General features: G+C 35.7%; 1 protein-coding gene across 1 annotated transcript; it reads right to left on the reverse strand.

Moving 5' to 3' along the window:
- Positions 1–29: 29 nt before the first annotated feature.
- On the reverse strand, positions 30–21,276 carry LOC142340402 (uncharacterized). Its single transcript, XM_075390980.1, has 5 exons — positions 21,255–21,276; positions 19,844–20,040; positions 15,528–15,805; positions 4,877–5,039; positions 30–514 (listed from the first exon to the last, which is right to left on the reverse strand). Exons 2-5 carry the CDS (start codon positions 19,980–19,982, stop codon positions 30–32), a joined length of 1,065 nt encoding a protein of 354 aa, XP_075247095.1. The 5' UTR covers positions 19,983–20,040; positions 21,255–21,276.
- Between the last annotated feature and the right edge of the window lie 1,962 nt (positions 21,277–23,238).

Below are 23,238 nucleotides of genomic sequence, written 5' to 3' on the forward strand. Positions count from 1 at the left end.
TTAAAATGAAATTTCTCAAGTAAGGGTTTTTAGCGTTCTGGAGGGTGAGTTCTTGCAATGTTTCTCTTCAAAATATCCCCGTATCCTCGTTGATGCAATGGCTGGTCAAAGAGACCACCAGTAACCTCGTTTCCAGTTTCTGTCTCTAGTGGGTTATTATTAACGTCAGTGTTTGCATTTCCACCATTTATCAGTGATGGAAAGTCGTTCGGGTCATTAAACTCAAGTTCAATTTCTGGGGTTTCGTTTTCTGCCTGAGTTCTCTTCCCCGATTGTTTTTTCCTTGGTCTTACTCTTCGCATAGGTGTATACTCGAAAAAGGGCGTCCTGTGTGCGGTCGGCTTTGAAGTCTTCTGTTTGACACGGCGAGCCGGTGGAGTTTCAAGGGGCAAATTTATGTCCACGTTTTTGCTCTGCTTTGTATTCTGTCCTCTCACCCGTCGCGCAGGGGGCGCTAAATATTGCGAGGGCCTCTCTAAACCATGCTCAACTACAGGACTTACAACTTCTGCACCTGAAGAAGCCACGAATAGTTTGAGGTAAAAACTTATTCTTCTAATAATAGCAGAAAAGAAACTTAACAACGGAAAAGAATTCGCCTAAATGTAAATCGACAATCATAGTCCCCAACAGTTCATGAAGTTTTATCGTGTAGTGTCTTATAAAGATTAAAAATTAATGAATCAGTTGTACTTCTGAAGTTTACCTTTGCTTTCGAAAAAAATTGCCGCAACCGTGATCCAACGATATTGGGTTTGAAAAGATCATGCGAGCAATATTGAAAAAATTGCATTTGTATGCTTGCATTTCAGCTCTTATAGCAGTAAACTGAGGTTAAAAAAACGTTGTCTTCAAAAAAAATGAAGGTACAAGGAATGGCATAAAATTTGGAGAAAATCAGCCTCTATGTAAATTCTATAAACTAGAAAGATTTAAATTAGCAAATACCCAAGACAAGAAAATTGGGTTCAATGGAGACAATGGTTCTATTTCTTTTCACTTCGAGTAATTCTACCCAGCATAATTAAACGCCATATCATTTAACACCTCTATAATATTAACCCTAAATCATTTCAGCCCCCTACCATTTCACCCGCCAATTTGCAGTCGACATTAAAGGCATGTTTTGTCATAATTAAGTGTTTATCTCAATCCTATGTTTGGTTGAGATAGTTTCATATCAAGACCTACGGGTCGCTGAGGCATCGCCGTGGCCAAAGAGGCATGGCAAAACGACTAGATTAGATTGATAATTTAATAGACTCTATGAATGATAGAGCAGTGAATAAATCGGGGCTACATTATAGAAGGGTTAAATAAATAATAAACTTCAGGGGAACACTTCAAGCAATAGATTTTTCATGGTTAGGTTGGGGATTAAAATGAGTTTTTTGGAAATAACATAACTGACGAAGTGGAAGAGATATTACAGTTTTCTATTTTCCAAATAAAAATTTCTCGGAAAACTTTGCTCCATTATTTGGCAATGGTTGATTTTGACCAGTTCGAACTATAGTTTAAAAGTTTGATCTAGCCAACAGTAAGAATTTAATCTTTGAATGAAAACAGAGCCAAATGTAAAAATAAGAAGGCGAATATATTATTTATACAAATATATATTTTTGTTCATTGCAATAAACTTGAAATACATGCCTCCATGCTTATTAAAAGAATTTCCCTGTTTGTCAGCAAATTTTTTGAGAAAAGCAAAAGAACAAAATGGTTCTTTAGGCAGCAAAATGTATTCCCTACAGATTCCCCATTCTCTTTAGTGACATCTGATAAGAAGTTACACCAAAAAAATTATCCTGTAACGTTTGATGAGATGGATATTTATTGTGCATGATAAGATGAGATACCTTATCAGGTAATCACTCCTCTAACTACTTTTTTCGTATAAAATGGTCATGTTGTTTTGCTCAACGGATCGTTAAAATTACTGCTTAATGTAGCTGATGCTTTACAAAAACGATAACATTAAACTTGTCACATTAAATTTTAGCAACAAGAAATCAAAACATAGCCAGCAGATTGCCGGAAAATAGCCATGACAGACGCTTGTGGCCTACCATGAAACAAATAAAGAAATAAGATTGACAGATGGACCACCAGCTTCTTAATAGACCACTAGACTTTTTGGCTTAGATTCGGAGTATCATTTTTATGAGACACATTTGCTCTACAAGGAAAAAGCCCTAATGGAGCTTTTTCAAAATTAATATTCGATATTAAAACTCAAGACTCTATTATTCAGGAATTAGGGCATGCAAGTTTGGCACTACTTAGATGCACACTATTGACCGTTAATTAGTAAATGTTTCTAAAATTTAAAGTTCCATAAGTGAGTTCAGAGGTCATTTTTTGAGTGAGGTAAGTCACGCAATCGACCTAAAAGCAAAAATGAGGTCACGAACATAAATTTTAACTGCAAAGCAGTAGAAGTCACTGAAGTCATTGAAAAGTCAATTCGAAGAAGTCAGGTTAAGACCAAACAAAAATCTGTTAGATGATTAAAAAAATTAGGAGCGCAATAATTGCCGACTGGATTTGCTGACTCGGCTATTAATTACCTCTATATATTTTTAAAAAACACCTGAATTTTAATCATTTTTTATTAGGTCGATCTCTGATCTTGAAACTGCTCTCAATGAGTTTGCCAAAAATCTGGCTCTTAGAAGACAACAAAAAATGGACCTGTGACCTGTACACTCTAAGAAGTCTTGCAATTTTCAATTATAATATTTTATGCAGTTAAAAGTTCAAATTGAATGCAGTTTGCTGTAATACTTGATAGACTTGCAACAGCGACAATTTATTGCGGCGACGAATGAATTTTACTTTCTCAAATGAGTTGAGAAGCAAAATTTTTACTTTTATAATCTAATAAGACCAAGTATTGTTGTGTAGGATCTGATGAGAAAAAATTTTACCCTTTAACATCTGATAGAATAAATTTGGGTACAATCTGATGAGACGAAATTTCATGTTATTGAAATCTGACAAGACTGAAATCATTATTTTTATCGTAAACGATCTGATTTGATGAAGTCTTATAGTCAAAGATGAGATTTTTTATCTTATCTGATCTGATGAGAAGATGCATCACCTTTCAGTTATCTCGCAAGAGTGTTATAAGAAATGCAGAAGATCTTGACTCATTTTGTACGGTTCAATATGCAGAGATTGGTCCAGGTCAATATCAGAAAAAGAGCCGGCCTCGCTTATATACTGCTCCATCTACTGAAAAAAATGTTGGAACGAAAAACATTAATTTTTCTCGCTTTAAATTGACATTTGTTACTCACATTTAGCAAGCCTTGTACCAAACTCCAAGCACGAATCATTACTGGACACCTCTAAGTTCAATTCCTCGACAGTACTGATTTAAGCACTGATTCATGTAATTTTTTTAACTTGCCAGACGTGCGTTCATACTGAGTTTTTGATATCTTTTTGTACCGGTTTGATTTCAACTTTCAAGACCCTTGGAAAGTGACTGAAAAATAACCTGAAAATCGGGGCACGTTACAAAAGTTTTTGAAATATGAAATTCTGTCTCGAAATTTTTTGAAAAGTTAGTTATGACTTGGGAATCAACCTGCCAAGTGCGATTCAAGTCTGATATGACTAATAAAAGGATTTTGTAATGATCCAAAAAGACTTGCATTTATACGTGCCCAGTACTGAATCATCCCCAGTGATTGTGGAATTTTTATCGTGTAAGATCTGATAAGACATCTTATAAGATAAAAAATTCCTCTTATCAGAATTTTTATCGTGTAAGATCTGATAAGACATCTTATAAGATAAACATTCCTCTTATCAGAATTTTTATCGTCTAAGATCAGATAAGACCGAATTTTGATCGTGTAAGATCTGATATTACATGTTTTAATTATTTCAATATAACCGTATAACGTAGTCAGGGTCCTATGAAAGTTAAAAAAATAATCGGTCAGCTAACCAATTATGAAACAAAAAAATGCTTGTTGATTCTGTTTTGGCGGCAGTTTTAGAGTCTTAACTGGTTACTATGGCTAAACTTAGCAGTCCAACATAGTTTTGGTCTTTGAAAAAAATTTTCAGCCTTGTTTGATAATCACCGCTTCGGAGAAATACCCCTGTCACTCAAATAATCTTTTTTTACAATATCTTATCAGTCTTAAAAGACAGTATAAGATATTTTTCTCTTTGTTGCTCTGACACTTAAGTGTTGCATACTGTAGTTTTTCGGCTACTGCTTGAGAGCAACTCTGAATTGTCCTCAATATGAAGAATATACCATACTTCGGGAATTTATATAAGAGAAAATTTTTTGATCGTGTAAGATCTGATAAGACGGAATTTTTATCGTGTAAGATCTTATAAGAGGAATTTTTATCGTGTAAGATCTTATAAGAGGAATTTTTATCGTGTAAGATCTTATAAGAAGAATTTTTATCGTGTAAGATCTTATAAGAAGAATTTTTGACGTGTAAGATCTTATAAGAAAATTTTTTTATCGTGTAAGATCTTATAAGAGGAATTTTTATCGTGTAAGATCTTATAAGAGGAATTTTTATCGTATAAGATCTGATAAACGTCTTATAAGTTCTTATAAGAAGATGCATCCCCTTACAGGCTCTTAGCAAGATGGTTGTGTCAGAAATTTGTCAGATCTTACACGATAAAAAATTCCACGATCACTGGGGATAGTTCGGTGCGGGGCATTTAGTTGACAGTAAAAACCACCCACTGTGAGCTATTCTTTGCAAAACTACGCTTTAGAACGGCTGATCCAAAATACGCTCAGACACTTGTTTATGCAATACGTTCAAATTTGGAAACATCCAGTTAGGATCACTTGTAGAAGAAAAAGTATTAAGCTGAAGATAACCCTGTTCTTCAGAATCCGGTGTCTGTCCATCGCTTTGGCTCTCAGTTCTTAGCTCAATGCCTTCAGTCTCAGGTGTCAAAGGAGTTAGAGGAATTTCTTCACTATTGGTTTCCGTGGTAAATTCTTCTTCTGTTGACGGTGATACAGGTGTCTCGTTCTCCGTCTATAATTATGATTTTAATCAGGTTCTGACGGAATTGTCGGAATGCAAAAGTTATATAAAATAGCTCAAGTGTTGTAGATTGATTTGTCAATGGCAAAAACGGTTTTTTAACAGCAATTGTCAAAGAAGAGAATTTTTGATGTTTAAGAAATTTTTAAAAACAGAAATTGCCTAAAAACACCAGCCAAAAACACCCAGGTCAAGATGTGAGCGGGTTTAAGCGGAAAATTTTGTAAGAGATGAGCTGAATGTACTGAAATTTTGTATGGAATATGCTGAATATGCTGAAAGTTTAGTTGGAGGCACTGAATGTGCTGAATAAAAATATTTTCAGCACTTGACAATGCATTTCTTACATAATTTTTGTGAAAAATCTCGACCCGGGATCTTTTCTTAGGATTCATTCGAAAACGGTCATCCCATCCCGGACTTGAGTCTCAGGACATTAAATCGGCACATTTCATTTGTGAAAAATTAATTAAAAGCTAAAACATAGCAACTCAAGGGTATTTGAAGTTTCTTTTTTGCGCAATTTATCTTCAATGGGATTGTATCAATGTCATAGAGTCCGCCCAGGCTGACTATATCCTGCAAAGTCTAAAAATACAGTGAGAATTGCTTCATGAACAGAATACAAGCCATCCAGAAAAAAAATAGTATCTCTTTTGAACTAAACTTGAACCTAATAACAGGGGTCTAAAGCGATCAACAATGACTACAACAAGAACGGTCAACAACGATTGTTTCTCAACATTAAAACAGTCAAAACTGTATTTATCAATAAAGAACGATCAAAAAGGATAATTTTCTAAGAAACGAAACTGTCAAAAGGGGACATTTCTTTAAAATTCTGGTCGGAAACGATCAATTCCTAATATTAGTAAACAACCAGAATTTGAGTTTTAGTCAGCTCAAAGACAGTCATTTAAAAAAGCATTTAAATATATAAAACTGTAAATGCAGGACATCCCGGAATTATCCCATAAAATATAGATCAAATACAACCATTTTTCGTTTTTTAACGGCATTGCCAATTGAGAAGTGCTGGTCTATGAACTATGTCAGATGCGAGGTCTAGTTTTTCGACAGTCTGGAGAGTCCCAACAAAAATAGACGAGGCGGACAACAAAAATAGACGAGGCGGAAAATGTTCAGTAGCTAAGTTTTAAAAAGTTCAGAAACAAATCATAACAATCGAAATGAAATATTAGAGTTTTTAGCGTGTTACCATTAAGATACAGGTCGAGAAGGCGTGAAAATAAGCAAAAATAGAAGATTTCAGGGAGTTAATACACATTTCAGATGCAATAGTTTCTTTTTCACCTCTGGTTCCTCAATATTAAATTTTTCTTTGAAAAATCCCAAAGGTCCGAATTCGGAATTGAAGCTCAGCACCAAACATCTATATAAGATAACACAATATATAAACATTGTTTCAAGCTCCATCAATGAGGTGATACCACAAGTGTATCCAATCCACCTCTAACTCAATTACTTTGCTTTACTATTTGTTCTCTCGCTTGACAATTGAACCAGGGTATGTCATTAGTAGAAATTTAATTAGCATTGAAACATTGAAACTTAAGGCTATGTCAAGTTTTTTAAGTGCTATTTATCTTCAATCGGATTGTATTGATGTCATAGAGTCGAACCAGGCTAACAATATCCTGCAAAGTCCGAAAATACGGTGAGAATTGCGTCATGAACAGAACACAGGCAATCCCGAAAAAAAACAGGATGTCTTTTGAATTGTACCTGTAAAAAAGTCTACAATGATCATGCAAAGACAGTCAACAGCAATTGTTTCTCAGGTTTAAAAAATGGTCAGAAATGTAATTTTTTCAATAAAAACCGATCAAAAAGTTTAATTTTCTGAGACAGAAAACTGTCAAAAGGGGACATTTCCTTAAAATACTGGACGGAAACGATAATTTTTTAAATAAAAATGAATGGTTAAAAACAACCACAGCCTGATTTCTAGAGTTTTTGGAAACAGTAATTTCACAAAAGCATTTCCTGAGTCGAGGAAACTGTAAACGCAAGAAATTCTGGAGTTTTCCTAAAAAATATAGTTCAAAAACAACCATTTTTCGTTTTTTACAGGCTATAAAAATTTGGGCATGCTGGTCTATGAACTATGTCAGATAAGAGGTCTACTTTAAGGGCCAAAAGAAGACAGGGGTAAAAAAACGTTCAGTTCCTGAGTCAAAAAAACGTTCAGAAACAAATCATAACAATTGTAATGAAATTTTAGCGTTTAACCTTTAAGATATAGTTCTAGAAAGCGTGAAACTAGGCCAAAAAAATGAAGAGATGTCAGGTGGCAAAAATAATTTTCAGAAGATATATTTTTATTTTTTTAATCTCTGGTTCCTCAATATTAAATTTTACTTAAAAAACCCAATGGCCAAAATTCGAATTGAAGCTCCATCAGCAAACATCTATATAAGATCAAGTTCGGGTTGATGCACAAATTATAAATTTTATTTCAAGCTCAGACAATGAGGTGATACCACAAGTATATCCAATCCACCTCTAACTTAATTACTTTGCCTTACTATTTTTTCTCCCGCTCCACAACAGGACCTCTTTTCTACGTACATGGTGCCTGCTTGGCTTTCCACGTTTATTAACAACTTTCCGCGTTTATTATTAATTTTTTTTGCTTTTCGACCGTATTATACCTAACAGAATACCTTGAACAGCACTCAAAGGTGCACGCCTAAACCAGTAAAAACACCGAGGGGCTGGAACCCGATAAATTTTGGCCGAAATTGCAGATTTTTCTGGTTTTTTGCATCGGATTGTAATGAAATTTTGTATGAATGGTATTCGATTTACCTCCGCGAAAACAAACCAAGTACGGCGTTGACGACGAACAATTAGAATACATTGGAAAGGTCGATTGGGGGCATGATAGCTATAATTTTGTTGGAGGGAAACTATAATTTATTTCATGGGGTTAGAGTTACCATTTCGTGGGGAGAGGCGGCTAGTGCGGTAACTACAACAGAACAAAATATGTTGGGAGATGCTATTGGACTAGGGTCCGGGTACCAAAATTTGTTCAGTCTTGCAGTCCAAGTTCTGTACATCAGTAAGCTTCGTTTGACTGAAACAAAGTCTGAACACCGCAAACTGTGACTGAAAATCCATCCAAAGAATCTTACATTTAGCTGAACAAGTCCTGATTAACAATTCAAAGAAGTTAACAAACTGAAGACAACACCGCCAATTTTTTTAAGAGGGAAACTTGTGATCTTGAAGAAATCAGATACCAAGACGGTCACAAAAATATGCACAAGATTTTTAAAATCTAAAAAATAAAGTAACGATTTATATTTTTTTAGGAGAATACAGTTATCAAAGTTAATAAGCCAGCAATGTCAAACTCTTTAAATTTTTACATATTAGTTCGGCAGACACCGGTTTGAACACACAACATAGTTATAGAAAACTAAAGAAAGCCAGACGCACACAACAGTGTGGAGAAACTATTGTCGTAGCCCTATTATTACTAAGGCTATGTAACAACAAAATGAACTTCCAAAAATTCACCATATCGTGATGACAAAAAGCATAAAAGTCTTGAAGGACATAAATACGTTGCTCTTTTTTCCTTTAGCACCTACAAATATGCTTTCACAAAAATACATATATCAACTTTTAAAAAAGTTTTCTCCAAAATAAAGACAAAAATAGTTAAAAGAGAAATCGAATTGCCGCTCGTAAGGAACGTGCTCTCAAAAACCAAAAATATGTTAAAACACATTTGCTAACTTCACTTTAAAAGCTGTTTGCAAAACACACGCCCCAAAATAATCGATTTTGGCTCCTCTTATTACTCCAGCATGATTATAATCACTGCTACTATTTGGCTTCTCTTTGACAAGAAGAGACTGAAAACGAAAAGTCGTTGACAAGGAAAGTCGTTGGAATTAAAACAATCCCAACTAAAATTTTGCCAGAACGACTGCAAAATTTAGGAACAATGGTCTAAATAACGCGCGAGCGCTAATGATTCATCATCAAAATGGACGTTTTCACTATCAGAAAGAAAAAAATGTTCATTAGCAATATTTTATTCTGTCTCGACTTTACAAAAGTATTTCACGTCGAATAGAGAACAGAAAGAAGATACCAACAGAATAAAAACTGCAGGCGGAGCTGTTCCAAATTCTCCAACCCAGGCTTTTTTCCTCAATAGTGTGATTTAAGCTACAATTGAACGTCTATCTCCTTGTATAGGTACATGTTAAGTCAAATAAATAGTTCTAGTGTATACAAACGATAAAATATGAAAAAAGCGTATTAGTCAGAGGAAACAGTAAAAAGACACTAAGTTATATAAATCACAGAAATTATGATTTCCAATACAGTGAAGAAGCCACGACTAAGATTTCTGTTGCGCTCTCTAGAATTGAACAAATTATCTCTCCAAGAAAATTAATTGTTCTAAAAATCCTTCATGAAAAATATGCAATTGATAATGTGTGCCATACCCAACTGCAATCCAAAATCGGTACTGGGCAAGTCAGGATGCAACTCTTATTTCATTTTCTACTAAGTCTAAAGGCACGTCTTACAAGTCTGGGCCAAAAATTGAATAACCCTTGCGAGTTGATTCCGAAATCAGAACCAGATATTTTCTAAAATGTAATTTTTGTAAACTTGCAGGTTTTAACCAAGACTTGCATTTAGACGTGCACGAAATGTGACTAAGTTGCATTTAGCTCGCACGCGAGGTGTCTAAGACTTTCATGTAGACCTCTAAGCGTAATAAGAACGGATTTTATCCGTTTGTGCCCCCCGTACGTTTTGCGCCCCGCATTTACAGAGCACTTTCATTACATAGTAAATCATTATGTAAAAAATGGCACCTGCGTCTGGGGATTGCAAATAATATGCTCCCACTAAGCTGGATCACATTGTAATGACAGTTTGTATGAATGGTCATCGATTTAGCTCAGCGAAACCAGATCAAGTACGGCGATGAGGACGATCAATTAGAATACATTGGAAAGGTAGATTGGGGATGATACCTATAATTTAGTTGGGGGGAATCTATAATTTATTTCAAGGGGGTAGAGTTAAGATTTCTTTGGTTGAAGCGGTTAGTGGTAACTACAACAGAACAAAATATGGTGGGAGATGCTATGGGACTCAGAAAGTGTTCAGACTTGCAGTTCACGTTCTGTACTTCAGTCAGCTTCATGTGACTCAAAACAATACTGAATAACGCAAATAGTGGCTGAAAAGCCGTTCAAAGAATCCTACTTTTAGCTGAACAAGTGCTGAGTTACAATTCAAAGACGTAAACAAACTGAAGACAACACCAACAATTTGTTTAGAAGGACAGCCTGTAATCTTGAAGAAATCAGATACCCAGACGGTCACAAAAATATGCACATGATTTTTGAAATCTGAGAAAAAAAAATACGTATTTATCTCTTTTTAATGAAAATACAGTTATCAAAGTTAATAAGCCAACAATGCCAAACTCATTAAACTTTTACATATTAGTTCAGGAAGACACCGGCTTAGACAGACAACTTTGTTATAGAAAACTAAAGAAAGCTAGAGAAACAAACCGCAAACAACAGTTTGGAAAATCTGAAGTTTCATTATTGTCTTAGCCCTATTATTAATGAGGCAATATAACAACAAAATGAACGTCCCGTCCAAAAAGTCACAATTTTGTTATAACAATTGGTGTCAAAGTCTTGAAAGACATAAATACGTTGCTCTTTGTTTCGTTTAGCACCTACAAATATGCTTTTATCAAAATACATAGATCATATTTTAAAGAAAATTGTCTCCAAAATAAAGACAAAAATAGCTAAAAGAGAGATCGAATTGCCGCTCGTAAGGAACGTGCTCTCAAAAACCAAAAATATGTTAAAACACATTTGCTAACTTCACTTTAAAAGCTGTTTGCAAAACACACGCCCCAAAATAATCGATTTTGGCTCCTCTTATTACTCCAGCATGATTATAATCACTGCTACTATTTGGCTTCTCTTTGACAAGAAGAGACTGAAAACGAAAAGTCTTTGACAAGGAAAGTCGTTGGAATTAAAACAATCCCAACTAAAATTTTGCCAGAACGACTGCAAAATTTAGGAACAATGGTCTAAATAACGCGCGAGCGCTAATGATTCATCATCAAAATGGACGTTTTCACTATCAGAAAGAAAAAAATGTTCATTAGCAATATTTTATTCTGTCTCGACTTTACAAAAGTATTTCACGTCGAATAGAGAACAGAAAGAAGATACCAACAGAATAAAAACTGCAGGCGGAGCTGTTCCAAATTCTCCAACCCAGGCTTTTTTCCTCAATAGTGTGATTTAAGCTACAATTGAACGTCTATCTCCTTGTATAGGTACATGTTAAGTCAAATAAATAGTTCTAGTGTATACAAACGATAAAATATGAAAAAAGCGTATTAGTCAGAGGAAACAGTAAAAAGACACTAAGTTATATAAATCACAGAAATCATGATTTCCAATACAGTGAAGAAGCCACGACTAAGATTTCTGTTGCGCTCTCTAAAATTGAAAAAATTATCTCTCCAAGTAAATTATTTGTTCTAAAAATCTTCATGAAAAATATGCAATTGATAACGTGTGCCATACCCAACTGCAATCCAAAATCGGTACTGGGCAAGTCAAGATGCAACTCTTATTTCATTTTCTGCTATGTCTAAAGGCACGTCTTACAAGTCGGGGCCAAAAATTGAATAACCCTTGCGAGTTGATTCCGAAATCAGAACCAGATATTTTCTAACATGTAATTTTTATAAACTTGCAGGTTTTAGCCACGACTTGCTTTTAGACGTGCACAAAATGTGACAAAGTTGCATTTAGCTCGCACGAGGTGTCTAAGACTTTCATGTAGACCTCTAAACGTAATAAGAATGGATTTTATCCGTTTGTGCCCACCCGCACGTTTTGCGCCCCGCAGTTACAGAGCACTTGTCATTACATAGTAAATCATTATGTAAAAAAATAGCACCTGCGTCTGGGGATTGCAAATAATATGCTCCCAATAAGCTGGATCACATTGTAATGAAAGTTTGTATGAATGGTCATCGATTTAGCTCAGCGAAAACAGATCAAGTACGGGGACGAGGACGATCAATTAGAATACATTGGAAAAGTAGATTGGGGATGATACCTATAATTTCGTTGGGGGGAAACTATAATTTCTTTCAGGGGGGTGAAGTTAACATTTCGTTGGTTGAAGCGGTTAGTGGTAATTACAACAGAACAAAATATGGCGGGAGATGCTATGGGACTCAGAAATTGTTCAGTCTTGCAGTTCACGTTCTGTACTTCAGTAAGCTTCATGTGTCAAAAAAAATACTGAACACCGCAAATTGTGGCAGAAAAGCCGTTCAAAGAATCCTACTTTTAGCTGAACAAGTGCTGAGTTACAATTCAAAGACGTAAACAAACTGAAGACAACACCACCAACTTGTTTAGAAGGACAGCTTGTGATCTTGAAGAAATCAGATACCCAGAGGGTCACAAAAATATGCACATGATTTTTAAAATCTGAGAAATAAAATACGTATTTATCTTTTTTTAATGCAAATACAGTTATCAAAGTTAATAAGCCAACAATATCAAACTCATTAAACTTTTACAAATTAGTTCAGGAAGACACCGGCTTAGACAGACAACCTTTTTAAAGAAAACTAAAGAAAGCCAGAGAAACAACAACGCAAACAACAGTTCGGAAAATCGGAAGTTTCACTATTGTCATAGCCCTATTATTAATCAGGCTATGTAACCACAAAATGAACGTCCCTTCCAAAATGTCACAATTTTGTTATAACAATTGGTGTCAAAGTCTTGAAGGACATAAATACGTTGCTCTTTGTTTCGTTTAGCACCTACAAATATGCTTTTACTAAAATACATAGATCATATTTTAAAGAAAATTGTCTCCAAAAAAAAGACAAAAATAGCTAAAAGAGAAATCGAATTACCGCTCGTAAGGAACGTGCTCTCAAAAACCAAAAATATGTTAAAACACATTTGCTAACTTCACTTTAAAAGCTGTTTGCAAAACACACGCCCCAAAATAATCGATTTTGGCTCCTCTTTCTACTCCAGCATGATTATAATCACTGCTACTATTTGGCTTCTCGTTGACAAGAAGAGACTGAAAAAGAAAAATCGTTGACAAGGAAAGTCGTTGGAATTAAAACAATCCCAACTAAAAATATGCCAGTACGACAGCACAATTTAGGAACAATGGTCTAATTAACGCGCGAGCGCTAATGATTCATCATCAAAATGGACGTTTTCCCTATCAGAAACAAAAAATTGTTCAATAGCAATATTTTATTCTTTCTGGACTTTACAAAAGTATTTCACGTCGAATAGAGAACAGAAAGAAGATACCAACAGAATAAAAATTTCAGGCGGAGCTGTTCCATAATCTCCAACCAGGCTTTATTCCTCAATAGTGTGATTCAAGCTACAATTGAACGTCTATCTCCTTGTAGTGGTACATGTTAAGTCAAATAAATAGTTCTAGTGTATACAAACGATAAACTATGAAAAATGCGTATTAGTCAGAGGAAATAGTAAAAAGACACTAAGTTATATAAATCACAGAAATCATGATTTCCAATACAGTGAAGAAGCCACGACTAAGATTTCTGTTGCGCTCTCTAAAATTGAAAAAATTATCTCTCCAAGTAAATTAATTGTTCTAAAACTCCTTCATGAAAAATATGCAATTGATAACGTGTGCCATACCCAACTGCAATCAAAAATCGGTACTAGGCATTCAAGATGTAACTCTTATTTCATTTTCTGCTTAGTCTAAAGGCACGTCCTACAAGTCTGGGCCAAAAATTGAATAACCCTTGCGAGTTGATTCCGAAATCAGAACCAGATAATTTCTAAATGTAATTTTTATAAACTTGCAGGTTATAATCGAAACTTGCATTTAGACGTGCACAAAATGTGACAAAGTTGCATTTAGCTCGCACGAGGTGTCTAAGAATTTCATGTAGACCTCTAAACGTAATAAGAACGGATTTTATCCGTTTGTGCCCACCCGCACGTTTTGCGCCCCGCAGTTACAGAGCACTTGTCATTACATAGTAAATCATTATGTAAAAACTGGCACCTGCGTCTGGGGATTGCAAATAATATGCTCCCACTAAGCTGGATCACATTGTAATGAAAGTTTGTATGAATGGTCATCGATTCAGCTCAGCGAAAACAGATCAAGTACGGCGATAAGGACGAACAATTAGAATACATTGGAAAGGTAGAATTGGGGATGATACCTATAATTTCTTTGGGGGGGAACTATAATTTATTTCAAGGGGGTGGAGCTAACATTTCGTTGGTTGAGGCGGTTAGTGGTAACTAAAACAGAACAAAATATGGTGGGAGATGCTATGGGACTCAGAATTTGTTCAGTCTCGCAGTTCAATCTCTGTACTTCAGTCAGCTTCATGTGACTCAGAAAAATTGTGAACACCGCAAACTGTGGCTGAAAAGCCATTCAAAGAATCCTACTTTTAGCTGAACAAGTCCTGAGTTTCAATTCAAATACGTAAACAAACTGAAGACAACACCACCAACTTGTTTAGAAGGACAGCCTGTGATCTTGAAGAAATCAGATACCCAGACGGTCACAAAAATATGCACATGATTTTTAAAATCTGAGAAATAAAATACGTATTTATCTTTTTTTAATGAAAATACAGTTATCAAAGTTAATAAGCCAACAATATCAAACTCATTAAACTTTTACAAATTAGTTCAGGAAGACACCGGCTTCGACAGACAACCTTTTTATAGAAAACTAAAGAAAGCCAGAGAAATAACAACGCAAACAACAGTTTGGAAAAACTGAAGTTTCACTATTGTCATAGCCCTATTATTAATAAGGCTCTGTAACAACAAAATGAACGTCTCGTCCAAAAAGTCACCATTTTGTTATAAAAATAGGCGTCAAAGTCTTGAAGGACATAAATACGTTGCTCTTTGTTTCGTTTAGCACCTACAAATATGCTTTTACTAAAATACATAGATCATATTTTAAAGAAAATTGTCTCCAAAATAAAGACAAAAGAGAAATAGCTAAAAGAGAAATCGAATTGCCGCTCGTAAAGAACGTGCTCTCAAAAACCAAAAATATGTTAAAACACATTTCCTAACTTCACTTTAAAAGCTGTTTGCAAAACACACGCCTTAAAAATAATCGGCTTTGGCTCTTCTTACTACTCCAGCGTGCTTAGAATCAGTACTACTATTTGGCTTCTCGTTGACAAGAAAAGATCGAAAAAAAATATCTGCTTGCAAACATATCTTTAAAAAAGACAGCTTTCCAATACAGTTAAAGCTCTTTGAATTGTAAAAAAAGACGAGCGCCTAACCATTGAGAGGCTGAGGTCGGACATTAATAATCAAACCTGTACATCATTTTGTGGTGGCTAACAAGGAGAATTTGTACCTCAATTTCATCACTTGGAATTTCGTAAGTCATTGGAGATAGAGACTCTCCAGTCTGCAGCTTGACATTTTCGGTTCCTGGAGTTAAGTCTCCTGTCAGGGCAAATTCGCCATTTCCATCTGGTGAAGTGACCTCGATAGAATCAGAATTGGGAGATGTGAGTTCTTGGTCGTCACTTTGGGAATTAGTCACGTCTATTTCACTATCTGTAGTCAGTGCCTCCTCTTGCAGAGCAAGCGAAGTTTGCTCTAGTTCTTGTTCGGGCATCTCGCGGATGTCTGAAATAGTTCAAAATTCGGGGTAACTGGAAAGGGGTGCATTTTCGCTTTCTCGTGTTCTAAGTCTACTTATTTCTGTCGGAGGGAAGTTAGGAAAAACAGGTGTAATTGTATAACCCTTTGATTAATAACAAGGCTAAGTAACAACAAAAAGAGCTTCCAAAAAGTGACCTTATCGTGATAGCAAATAGTGTCAAAGTCTTGAAGAACGTAAGTTAGTTGCTCTTTGTTGGGATTAAGCACCTATAAATATGCTTTTACTAAAATAAATATATCACCTTTTAAAAATAATTGTTTCCAAAATGGAGACGAAATTAGCTAAAAGGGAAGTCAAATTGCCGCTCGTAAAAAACCTGCTCTCAAAAATATGTCTAAACACATTTCCTAACTACAGTTTAAAAGCTGTTTGCAAAATACACGCCTTAAAAATACTCGGCTTTGGCTCTTATTACTACTCCAGCGTGATTAGAATCACTACTACTACTGGCTTCTCATTGAAAAGAAAATTTCGAAAAAAATATATCTGCTTGTGAATATATCTTAAACAAGGAGGCTCGGTAATGTGCGTTCACACATAAATTTCCAACCCCGCTGATCATATTTTTGGCATAATTGTCTATCAAATGAGGAACAGATAAAACAACCCAAAAATTCTAGGATTTTTCAAAAAATTTGGTGTGGAAATCTCAAGGGACGTGGAAGTAGCCATAGCTCCCATTGTAGTCTAAGAAAATTGTCTAAGTTGTTTTTGGGCGTGTACTTCCGGTAAATTTAATCAAAGCGGACTAAATTAGCTTATTTCGGGCAATTTTTGATGAAAACTGATGAGTTTTGAAATTTACAGCCAAAAATGTTTAACAAAAATTAACTCAAAATAGTTAACAAAACTTTTTTGTCTTTTAAAGTATAATCAACAGTACTATTGTTGACAATTTCAAATTTTTTAGCAATTCCGGAAAAAATGAATATAAAAAAAGCAAATTGTTCTAATATTCACAAAATTTTGAACCCCGATAACTCGCTCTGGAAAAAGAAATTCGAAGGAATCTTTTCAATTCCATATTCTGCGCTGGGGGGCTTTTTAATGATACCACTCACAACTCTGTACGATAATATATCGATCTGTCAAAATTGTCTGAACAAAAAAAACCATTTGAGTATATACCATTTGAGAATTAGTCACGTCTATTTCACTATCTGGAGTCCGTGCCTCCTCTTGCAGAGCAAGCGAAGTTTGCTCTAGTTCTTGTTCGGGCATCTCGCGGATGTCTGAAATAGTTCAAAATTCGGGGTAACTGGAAATGGGTGCTAATGACTCATAATCAAAAATAGACGTTTTCTCTATCAGGAACAAAAAAATTGTTTATTGTCAATACTTTTCTTTTTTCTGGAGTTGACAAAACTATTTCACTTCGAATAGAGAAAAAAACAAAATATCAACAAAATAACAACGTCACGCTGAACTGTTCCATAGTCTCCAACTCAGGCCCCCTTTCCTCATTAGTGTGATTCGAGCTTCAATTGAACGTCTACTTGTAGTGGTGTATGTTAAAACAAATAATTATTTCCATTTTATGTTCCATTTTATGCAAACGATAAATTATGAAAAAAGGCGCATTAGTCAGAGGAAACATTTAGAAAAAAATCAAGTTATACAAATCACAGAAAACATGATTTCCAATACAGTGAAGAAGCCGTGACTAGGATTTTTGTTGCACTCTCCAAAATTGAGCAAATACCTCTCCAAGTAACTTCATTATTCTAAAAACTTCATGAAAAATATGCCATAGAAAACGTGTGCCATACCCAAGCGAAATCCAATATCGATACTAGACAAGTCTAAATGCAACTCTTAATTCATTTTTCTGTGTGCGCAAGTCCAAATGCAAATCTTACAGGTCTTGGCCAAATATTGTACAACAATTGCAAGTTGATTCCAAAAACAAAATCAATTTTTTTCGAAGATGTAAATTATCCAAAGTGCGACGATTTCGACCTCTAATTTCCGAACCTATGTTTGACAATTCTCTTGCGATTTGTGGCATTTTTTGGACATATATTTTAAAAAATTTCAGTTACTTTCAGATGATTTCCGGGCTTAATTTCAACAATTCTTTGCAATTAACTGTGGCTTGCGTTTTCTGGACCTATCTGCGACAGACAGATTTTGGCTATTTATTGCGATTTTTGAACCCAGTTTCTCAGTTTTTTGCTAACACTTTTAGCGTTTTCTGAACCTATTTTTGACAATTTTTTTGGCTAATTTTCCCGTTCTTCAAACCTATTTTTAAGACCCTATTGGCTAACTTTGCCGTTTCCTGTATCCAGTTGAATCAAATTTTTGGATAGTTTTGCTGGACCTGCATTTGACAAATTTTTCAACTGTTGTCAAAAGATTTGCGAGTCTTAATGCAAACCTGAGCCAAGATTTCAACCTGCATATTTTAACCAAGATTTTCATTTAGACGTGCACGTGGTGACTAAGTTGCATTTAGCGTGCACGAGGTGTCTAAGACTTGCATTTAGACTGCTAGTTGTAAAAAATGACCATTAGTTGTTAAATTTAGCAGACAGTCATACGTTTGATGCAGCCTCTTATCACCCAAGTTGAGGTGACGGACACTGGTACGTCCAGACAGAAATTGTCAATGTCCAGACCGTCGCAGACGGAGAGATGCCCAGACTTTCGTGGGTACATCAAATTTTCGTGCGTTCACCAAAATTTCGTGCGTTCAGCAGACTTGTGTGCGTTCAGCTTCAGAATTTCGTGCGTTCATCAGACTTTAGTGCCTTTACAAGATTTTGTGCGTTCATGTTCAAACTTTTGTTCGTTTAATTGCAAGAATAAGTAACCTATATATACTCGAATTTAGCATAATTTTTTCGTTTTGAATGTACCTCCTCGAATTCATCAACTTGTTTATAGACTCTTGAAAAATTTGGCCTAAAATATAGAAAAAAACATAGCAAAATACGTTTGGCTAAATATATATAATGGTCTGTAAACCAGTTTTCAGTTGCTTTTTATATCACCGAAGTAAAACATTTAAACACAAAAAAACTGAGTGCAGTTCACTTATCATTTGACATTTTGCTGTTGATTTTGAACTCAAGTGAGTCGCTGCTTTCAGCAGTAAAGGCTGCCACTTTAGTTGAAACTCTGGAGTAAGAGTGTTATGAGTCGTCTGATAGATATTACTTTTTCAATACGGCTAAAAAATTGGACATATTCTGTTTGTCCCCCTCCCCCTAGCTTAGTGGGCTTATGTATTTTTTGCAGTTCCTCATCCTTACTGAATATTAGAATGATTCATGTCATTTATTTACAATAATCAGTCTTGGGCTAAAATAAAGTTCAGTAGGGTGATCGAACCCACGGTCTCCCTCTCCCTGGAGGTTTGTTCTCCTTTCTGTGCCAACATGCCTGTTGAAAGTGTGTCTTTTGACCGTTAATATACGCTTGAAAACGCAAATTTCAAGCAAGAAAGCGAACAAAATATATTACATGGGATACTTGCGTTTACAATTGCCCAGTACTGATTTATACTTGGAGTTCATTACGGGTCGTGTTCAGACTTTCATGCGTTTTTCTATGTTTTCAGACTATGTAATTTTGAACTCACGAAACCTCTCTCGCGCGTTTATCTTTGGTCTAAACATACTTGATTCCGTCTGGGTCCTCATCTTGGGCAGGCTTTCGTGCGTTTAAAATGGGCAGTGCGTTTAAAGTGCGCTCGAGTTCATCTCTGATCAGACCATTTCAGACAGAAACAACCATTTAACAGAATCAGACCACCCCATAACACCATGGCCAGTGATCAGACAAGTTCCAGACCTTTGTCAGAAGAGTTTACAAAGATTTTTTCAATACGTAATGCCAGCGCATGCGCTTGTGTTATAATGCCAGCACTGATGATCTGATCAGAGGTCGCTTTGATCTGGGACCCAAACATAGTTAAGCGTTTTCACCAACCCGGGTCGAGGTTTGGCGGTGAATTTTAGTAAGAAATGTTGTGAAATGCGACTGCATGTGATTACCTGTCAAAACACCTTGGTTTTGCATGTTGTCTTGCCCCCTTGCCAGATTCAAATCGTACCATGGTGATGCCGTGTCCAGGTTATCATCATTTCCATTCGGTGGGTTAAAGTTTTGGTTCTGTGCCATTGGTTCATTCATTTTCTTTCGGCATATTTTTGCTTAGTTGATTGGTTTCGCTTTTTTAGCCGATGTCGCCCTTAAATAAAACTTTGAAATAGGATCTTTTACGTTTGTTCCCCCCAGTATGTTGTGCCCCCCCCCCTAACCCTAACCCTAACCCTAACCCCCCCCCCCCCCCCGTTACAGGGCACGTGTCATTACATAATAATAAATCATTATGTACAATATGGCACTTACGGGTGTTTAAAATGCACATCCACTAAACTGGAGCCCGGGTCGAGAAAAAAATGCAAAAATGTGTAAGATAAGCGGTGAAAAGTTAGTTTTTTCACCGCAAATTTCGTACGTAATTTTGCGGTGAAATGCGGTGAATGCGGTGAAAATATGTAAGTTCACCGCTACACTAAGCGGTGATCTTACAAAAATTCACCACAATTCACCGCTAAAATATGTAATTTCACCGCTCTTACAAGGGTCCGAACCTCTCACCTCCTGCATGTCATCCACTTCTTCTTCCACTGCGCCGTCTCTCACTAACTTCTATTATTATTTGTTTGAATATAAATCGAATTCACTCTACTTTCTGCAAAACATGCGCGGTGAATTTTTGTAAGATTTGCAATTTTTAGCGGTGAAATTACATATTTTAGTGGTGAAATGTGGTGAATTTTTGTAAGTTCACCGCTTACTCTAGTGGTGAAATTACATAAATTCACCGCTTAGAAAAAAGTGTCAAAAAGATGTAAGATTAAGGGGTAGTTTTAGTGGGAAGGCAAATCTAACAATTCCTTTCACACTCACCATTAATTTCAACGCATTTTTTGCTGATCTCAAACATCTTTAACAATTTTTTCTAAGCGGTGAATTTATGTAAGTTCACCACTAAGTTGAGCGGCGAATTTATGTAATTTCACCGCATTCACCGCTTATCTTACATAATTCGTACACTTTTTTCGAAGCGGTGAATTTATGTAATTTCAGCGGTGAAATTATGTAATTTCAGCGCTACCATGCGATAAAGTTTTTTTTCACCGCCTTCACCGCCTTATTTATGTAATTTCACCGCATTCACTGCTTATCTTACAAAAAATTTCCGCATTAACCGCTTATCTTACATATTTTTGGGTTGAATGGCGGTGACACCTCGACCCGGGAGGAGAGGGGATACAAAGGGAAAAGATTCAGATAAATTATCTCGATACTATGGGAGCGAGTCTAGAAAACATTTCCAATATTAATGACAATCTTTTTTTAGCATTTCTTCCATCTTCATTAGGCGGAAGAACACACATGGATACATGAAAAACTGGTTGAATTATTGCCGAATTTTTGAAAACCTTCGTTTTTAAAATTTTGGCACTTGAGTATTTGGTTTTTGACTTTAGTTACCTTCAATTGTTTCTTTCGGAAGTCAACAATGAGAAGTCGAACCTACTTTCGTTCCAAATTGCCCAAAAATTTACCGCGCTGTGTGCCGTTTTGTCTCAATGAAATGTTTTTGGATCTTTTCCGTTTGTGCCCCCAGTACGTTATGCACGCCCCAATTACAGATCACGTGCCAATACATGATAAATCATTATGTGGAAATATGGCACGTGCAACTGGCGGATGCAAATAATATGCACCCAATAAGCTTGGGGGGGGGGACTTTTTTTTCTTTTTTTTGGTATTCCTGTATAATTTAATGTTTGCATTTCTTTGGAAAACCCGAAGCGCACTGGTTATAGTACATAATAACTAGCTTTTCAATCACATATAAGGCAACGGGGGGGGGGTGCAGAGCTTGCAGTCAAATGAAGAAAATTTCTATACAATCAAATCAAGCTCTCCTCCCCTGTTCTCCTGGATATTTTTCGCTGATATGAAACAATACTGGACCAACCTCCCGGCTAAATTGTCCTGATCTTCCTTAGTTGAGACTTAAATCTGAAACAAGTTGATCGGTTAGTAGGTGGCATGAAATGAGCGTTCAAATTGGCAATAAGGATACTAGGGCTAGACTCAGAACTCAGCTATACACCTGTCGTTTTGCGCTTCCCAAATTTTCTACTCTGATGCTCATCCCAACCCAGATTCCTGATGCTGAACTACACAAGAAAATTTGGAGCATGAAATGGACTAAAGTACTGTCAAATCGACAGAGAAAAATTCTTCAATAGCATGATTTTGATCGACGAATTCTTCATGCACTTTTAATTTTAAATTATGGCTGACTTAGTCAGCGATAATATTCCTACATCTGTTGCAGTTCTGAAGAACCATAATCACGCATAAAAATAAGCTTTAATTTAAAAAAAAATGAAATTCTAAAAAAATTGAAAAAATTGAATTAAAAACCGCAATGCTAATAGTAATCCGCGAACTTTTATGCTCAACCTACGTTATTTCATCATTAGTGGTCAGTACAGAGCCCTATTTTGGGCACAATTGACCAATTTAAAGGGGCATTAAGATGACGCGCAATCTTAATACATTATTTATGTAGAAAGCGCTTATGTTAGCTAAATTGGCCTGCATTGAAATATTTTAAAGGGATTAAGTCAGTCTTGTCCACAAACGCGTTTTGGTGAATATACTGACGGATAAGTTTAAGTGTTTTCCAATGGCAAATGTAATTAGATTTGGTTATTTGAATCCTTTCCGTTTGTGCCCCCCCCCCCGTACGCTATGCTCCCCCCAATATTCGAGCATGTGCCTTTACACGATAATTCATTTTGTAAAGATATTGCACGTGCTTCTGAGAGGCTCAAATAATATGCACCCATTAAGCTTGGGGGGCACGAACGGAAAATATCCAATGATTTGAGTAATTAGATTTCACGATATGATTAAATCAGAGTTAACGGCCCTTGATTATTTGAAATTAAATTCAATTATGGGAGAAGGAATAATTGTGCATTTAATCATCCAAAAAGTATATAAGTGAACCAAAAAAATATAAAGAACGTAAAATTGCATCTTGATGCTTTGTAAAATCTGTTGACAAATTTCTGACAGTGTAAGCCATTTATTTTCGTCAGTCTTGCTCACGAAATGTCTCTAAAATCCCATTGATGTTAGCACTGAAGGATGAGTGTAAATGTAGTTCAAGTTTCTGCAAGTGAAATCCACTGGTTTAAAATAGGGGACAGTTTAGATTAAATTAAGGGGTCTTTTTTGATTAGTAATGATTCATGATGTAAAATGGCAATAGAGTCCAATTTTGACAAACAGTTTATTGAAACAGTTTTTGTTTCCTAAGGTTTTCTATCAAGTTGGATTGATTTGTGTTGAA

The sequence above is a fragment of the Convolutriloba macropyga genome, chromosome 5 (assembly GCF_964194025.1).
Source record: "Convolutriloba macropyga chromosome 5, txConMacr16.3, whole genome shotgun sequence".
Lineage (NCBI taxonomy): Eukaryota > Metazoa > Xenacoelomorpha > Acoela > Convolutidae > Convolutriloba > Convolutriloba macropyga.

Bases quoted from the DNA above. Each gene is read 5' to 3' on its own strand.
- LOC142340402 (XM_075390980.1), bottom strand. From the start codon at position 19,982: ATGAATGAACCAATGGCACAGAACCAAAACTTTAACCCACCGAATGGA. The intron at 5,040-15,527 runs GTACAAATTCTC...TCATAATTATAG, and splicing joins TTCCAAGTGATGAAATTGAG to ACGGAGAACGAGACACCTGT. The intron at 515-4,876 runs GTTATCTTCAGC...TGGCTTCTTCAG, and splicing joins ACCGGATTCTGAAGAACAGG to GTGCAGAAGTTGTAAGTCCT.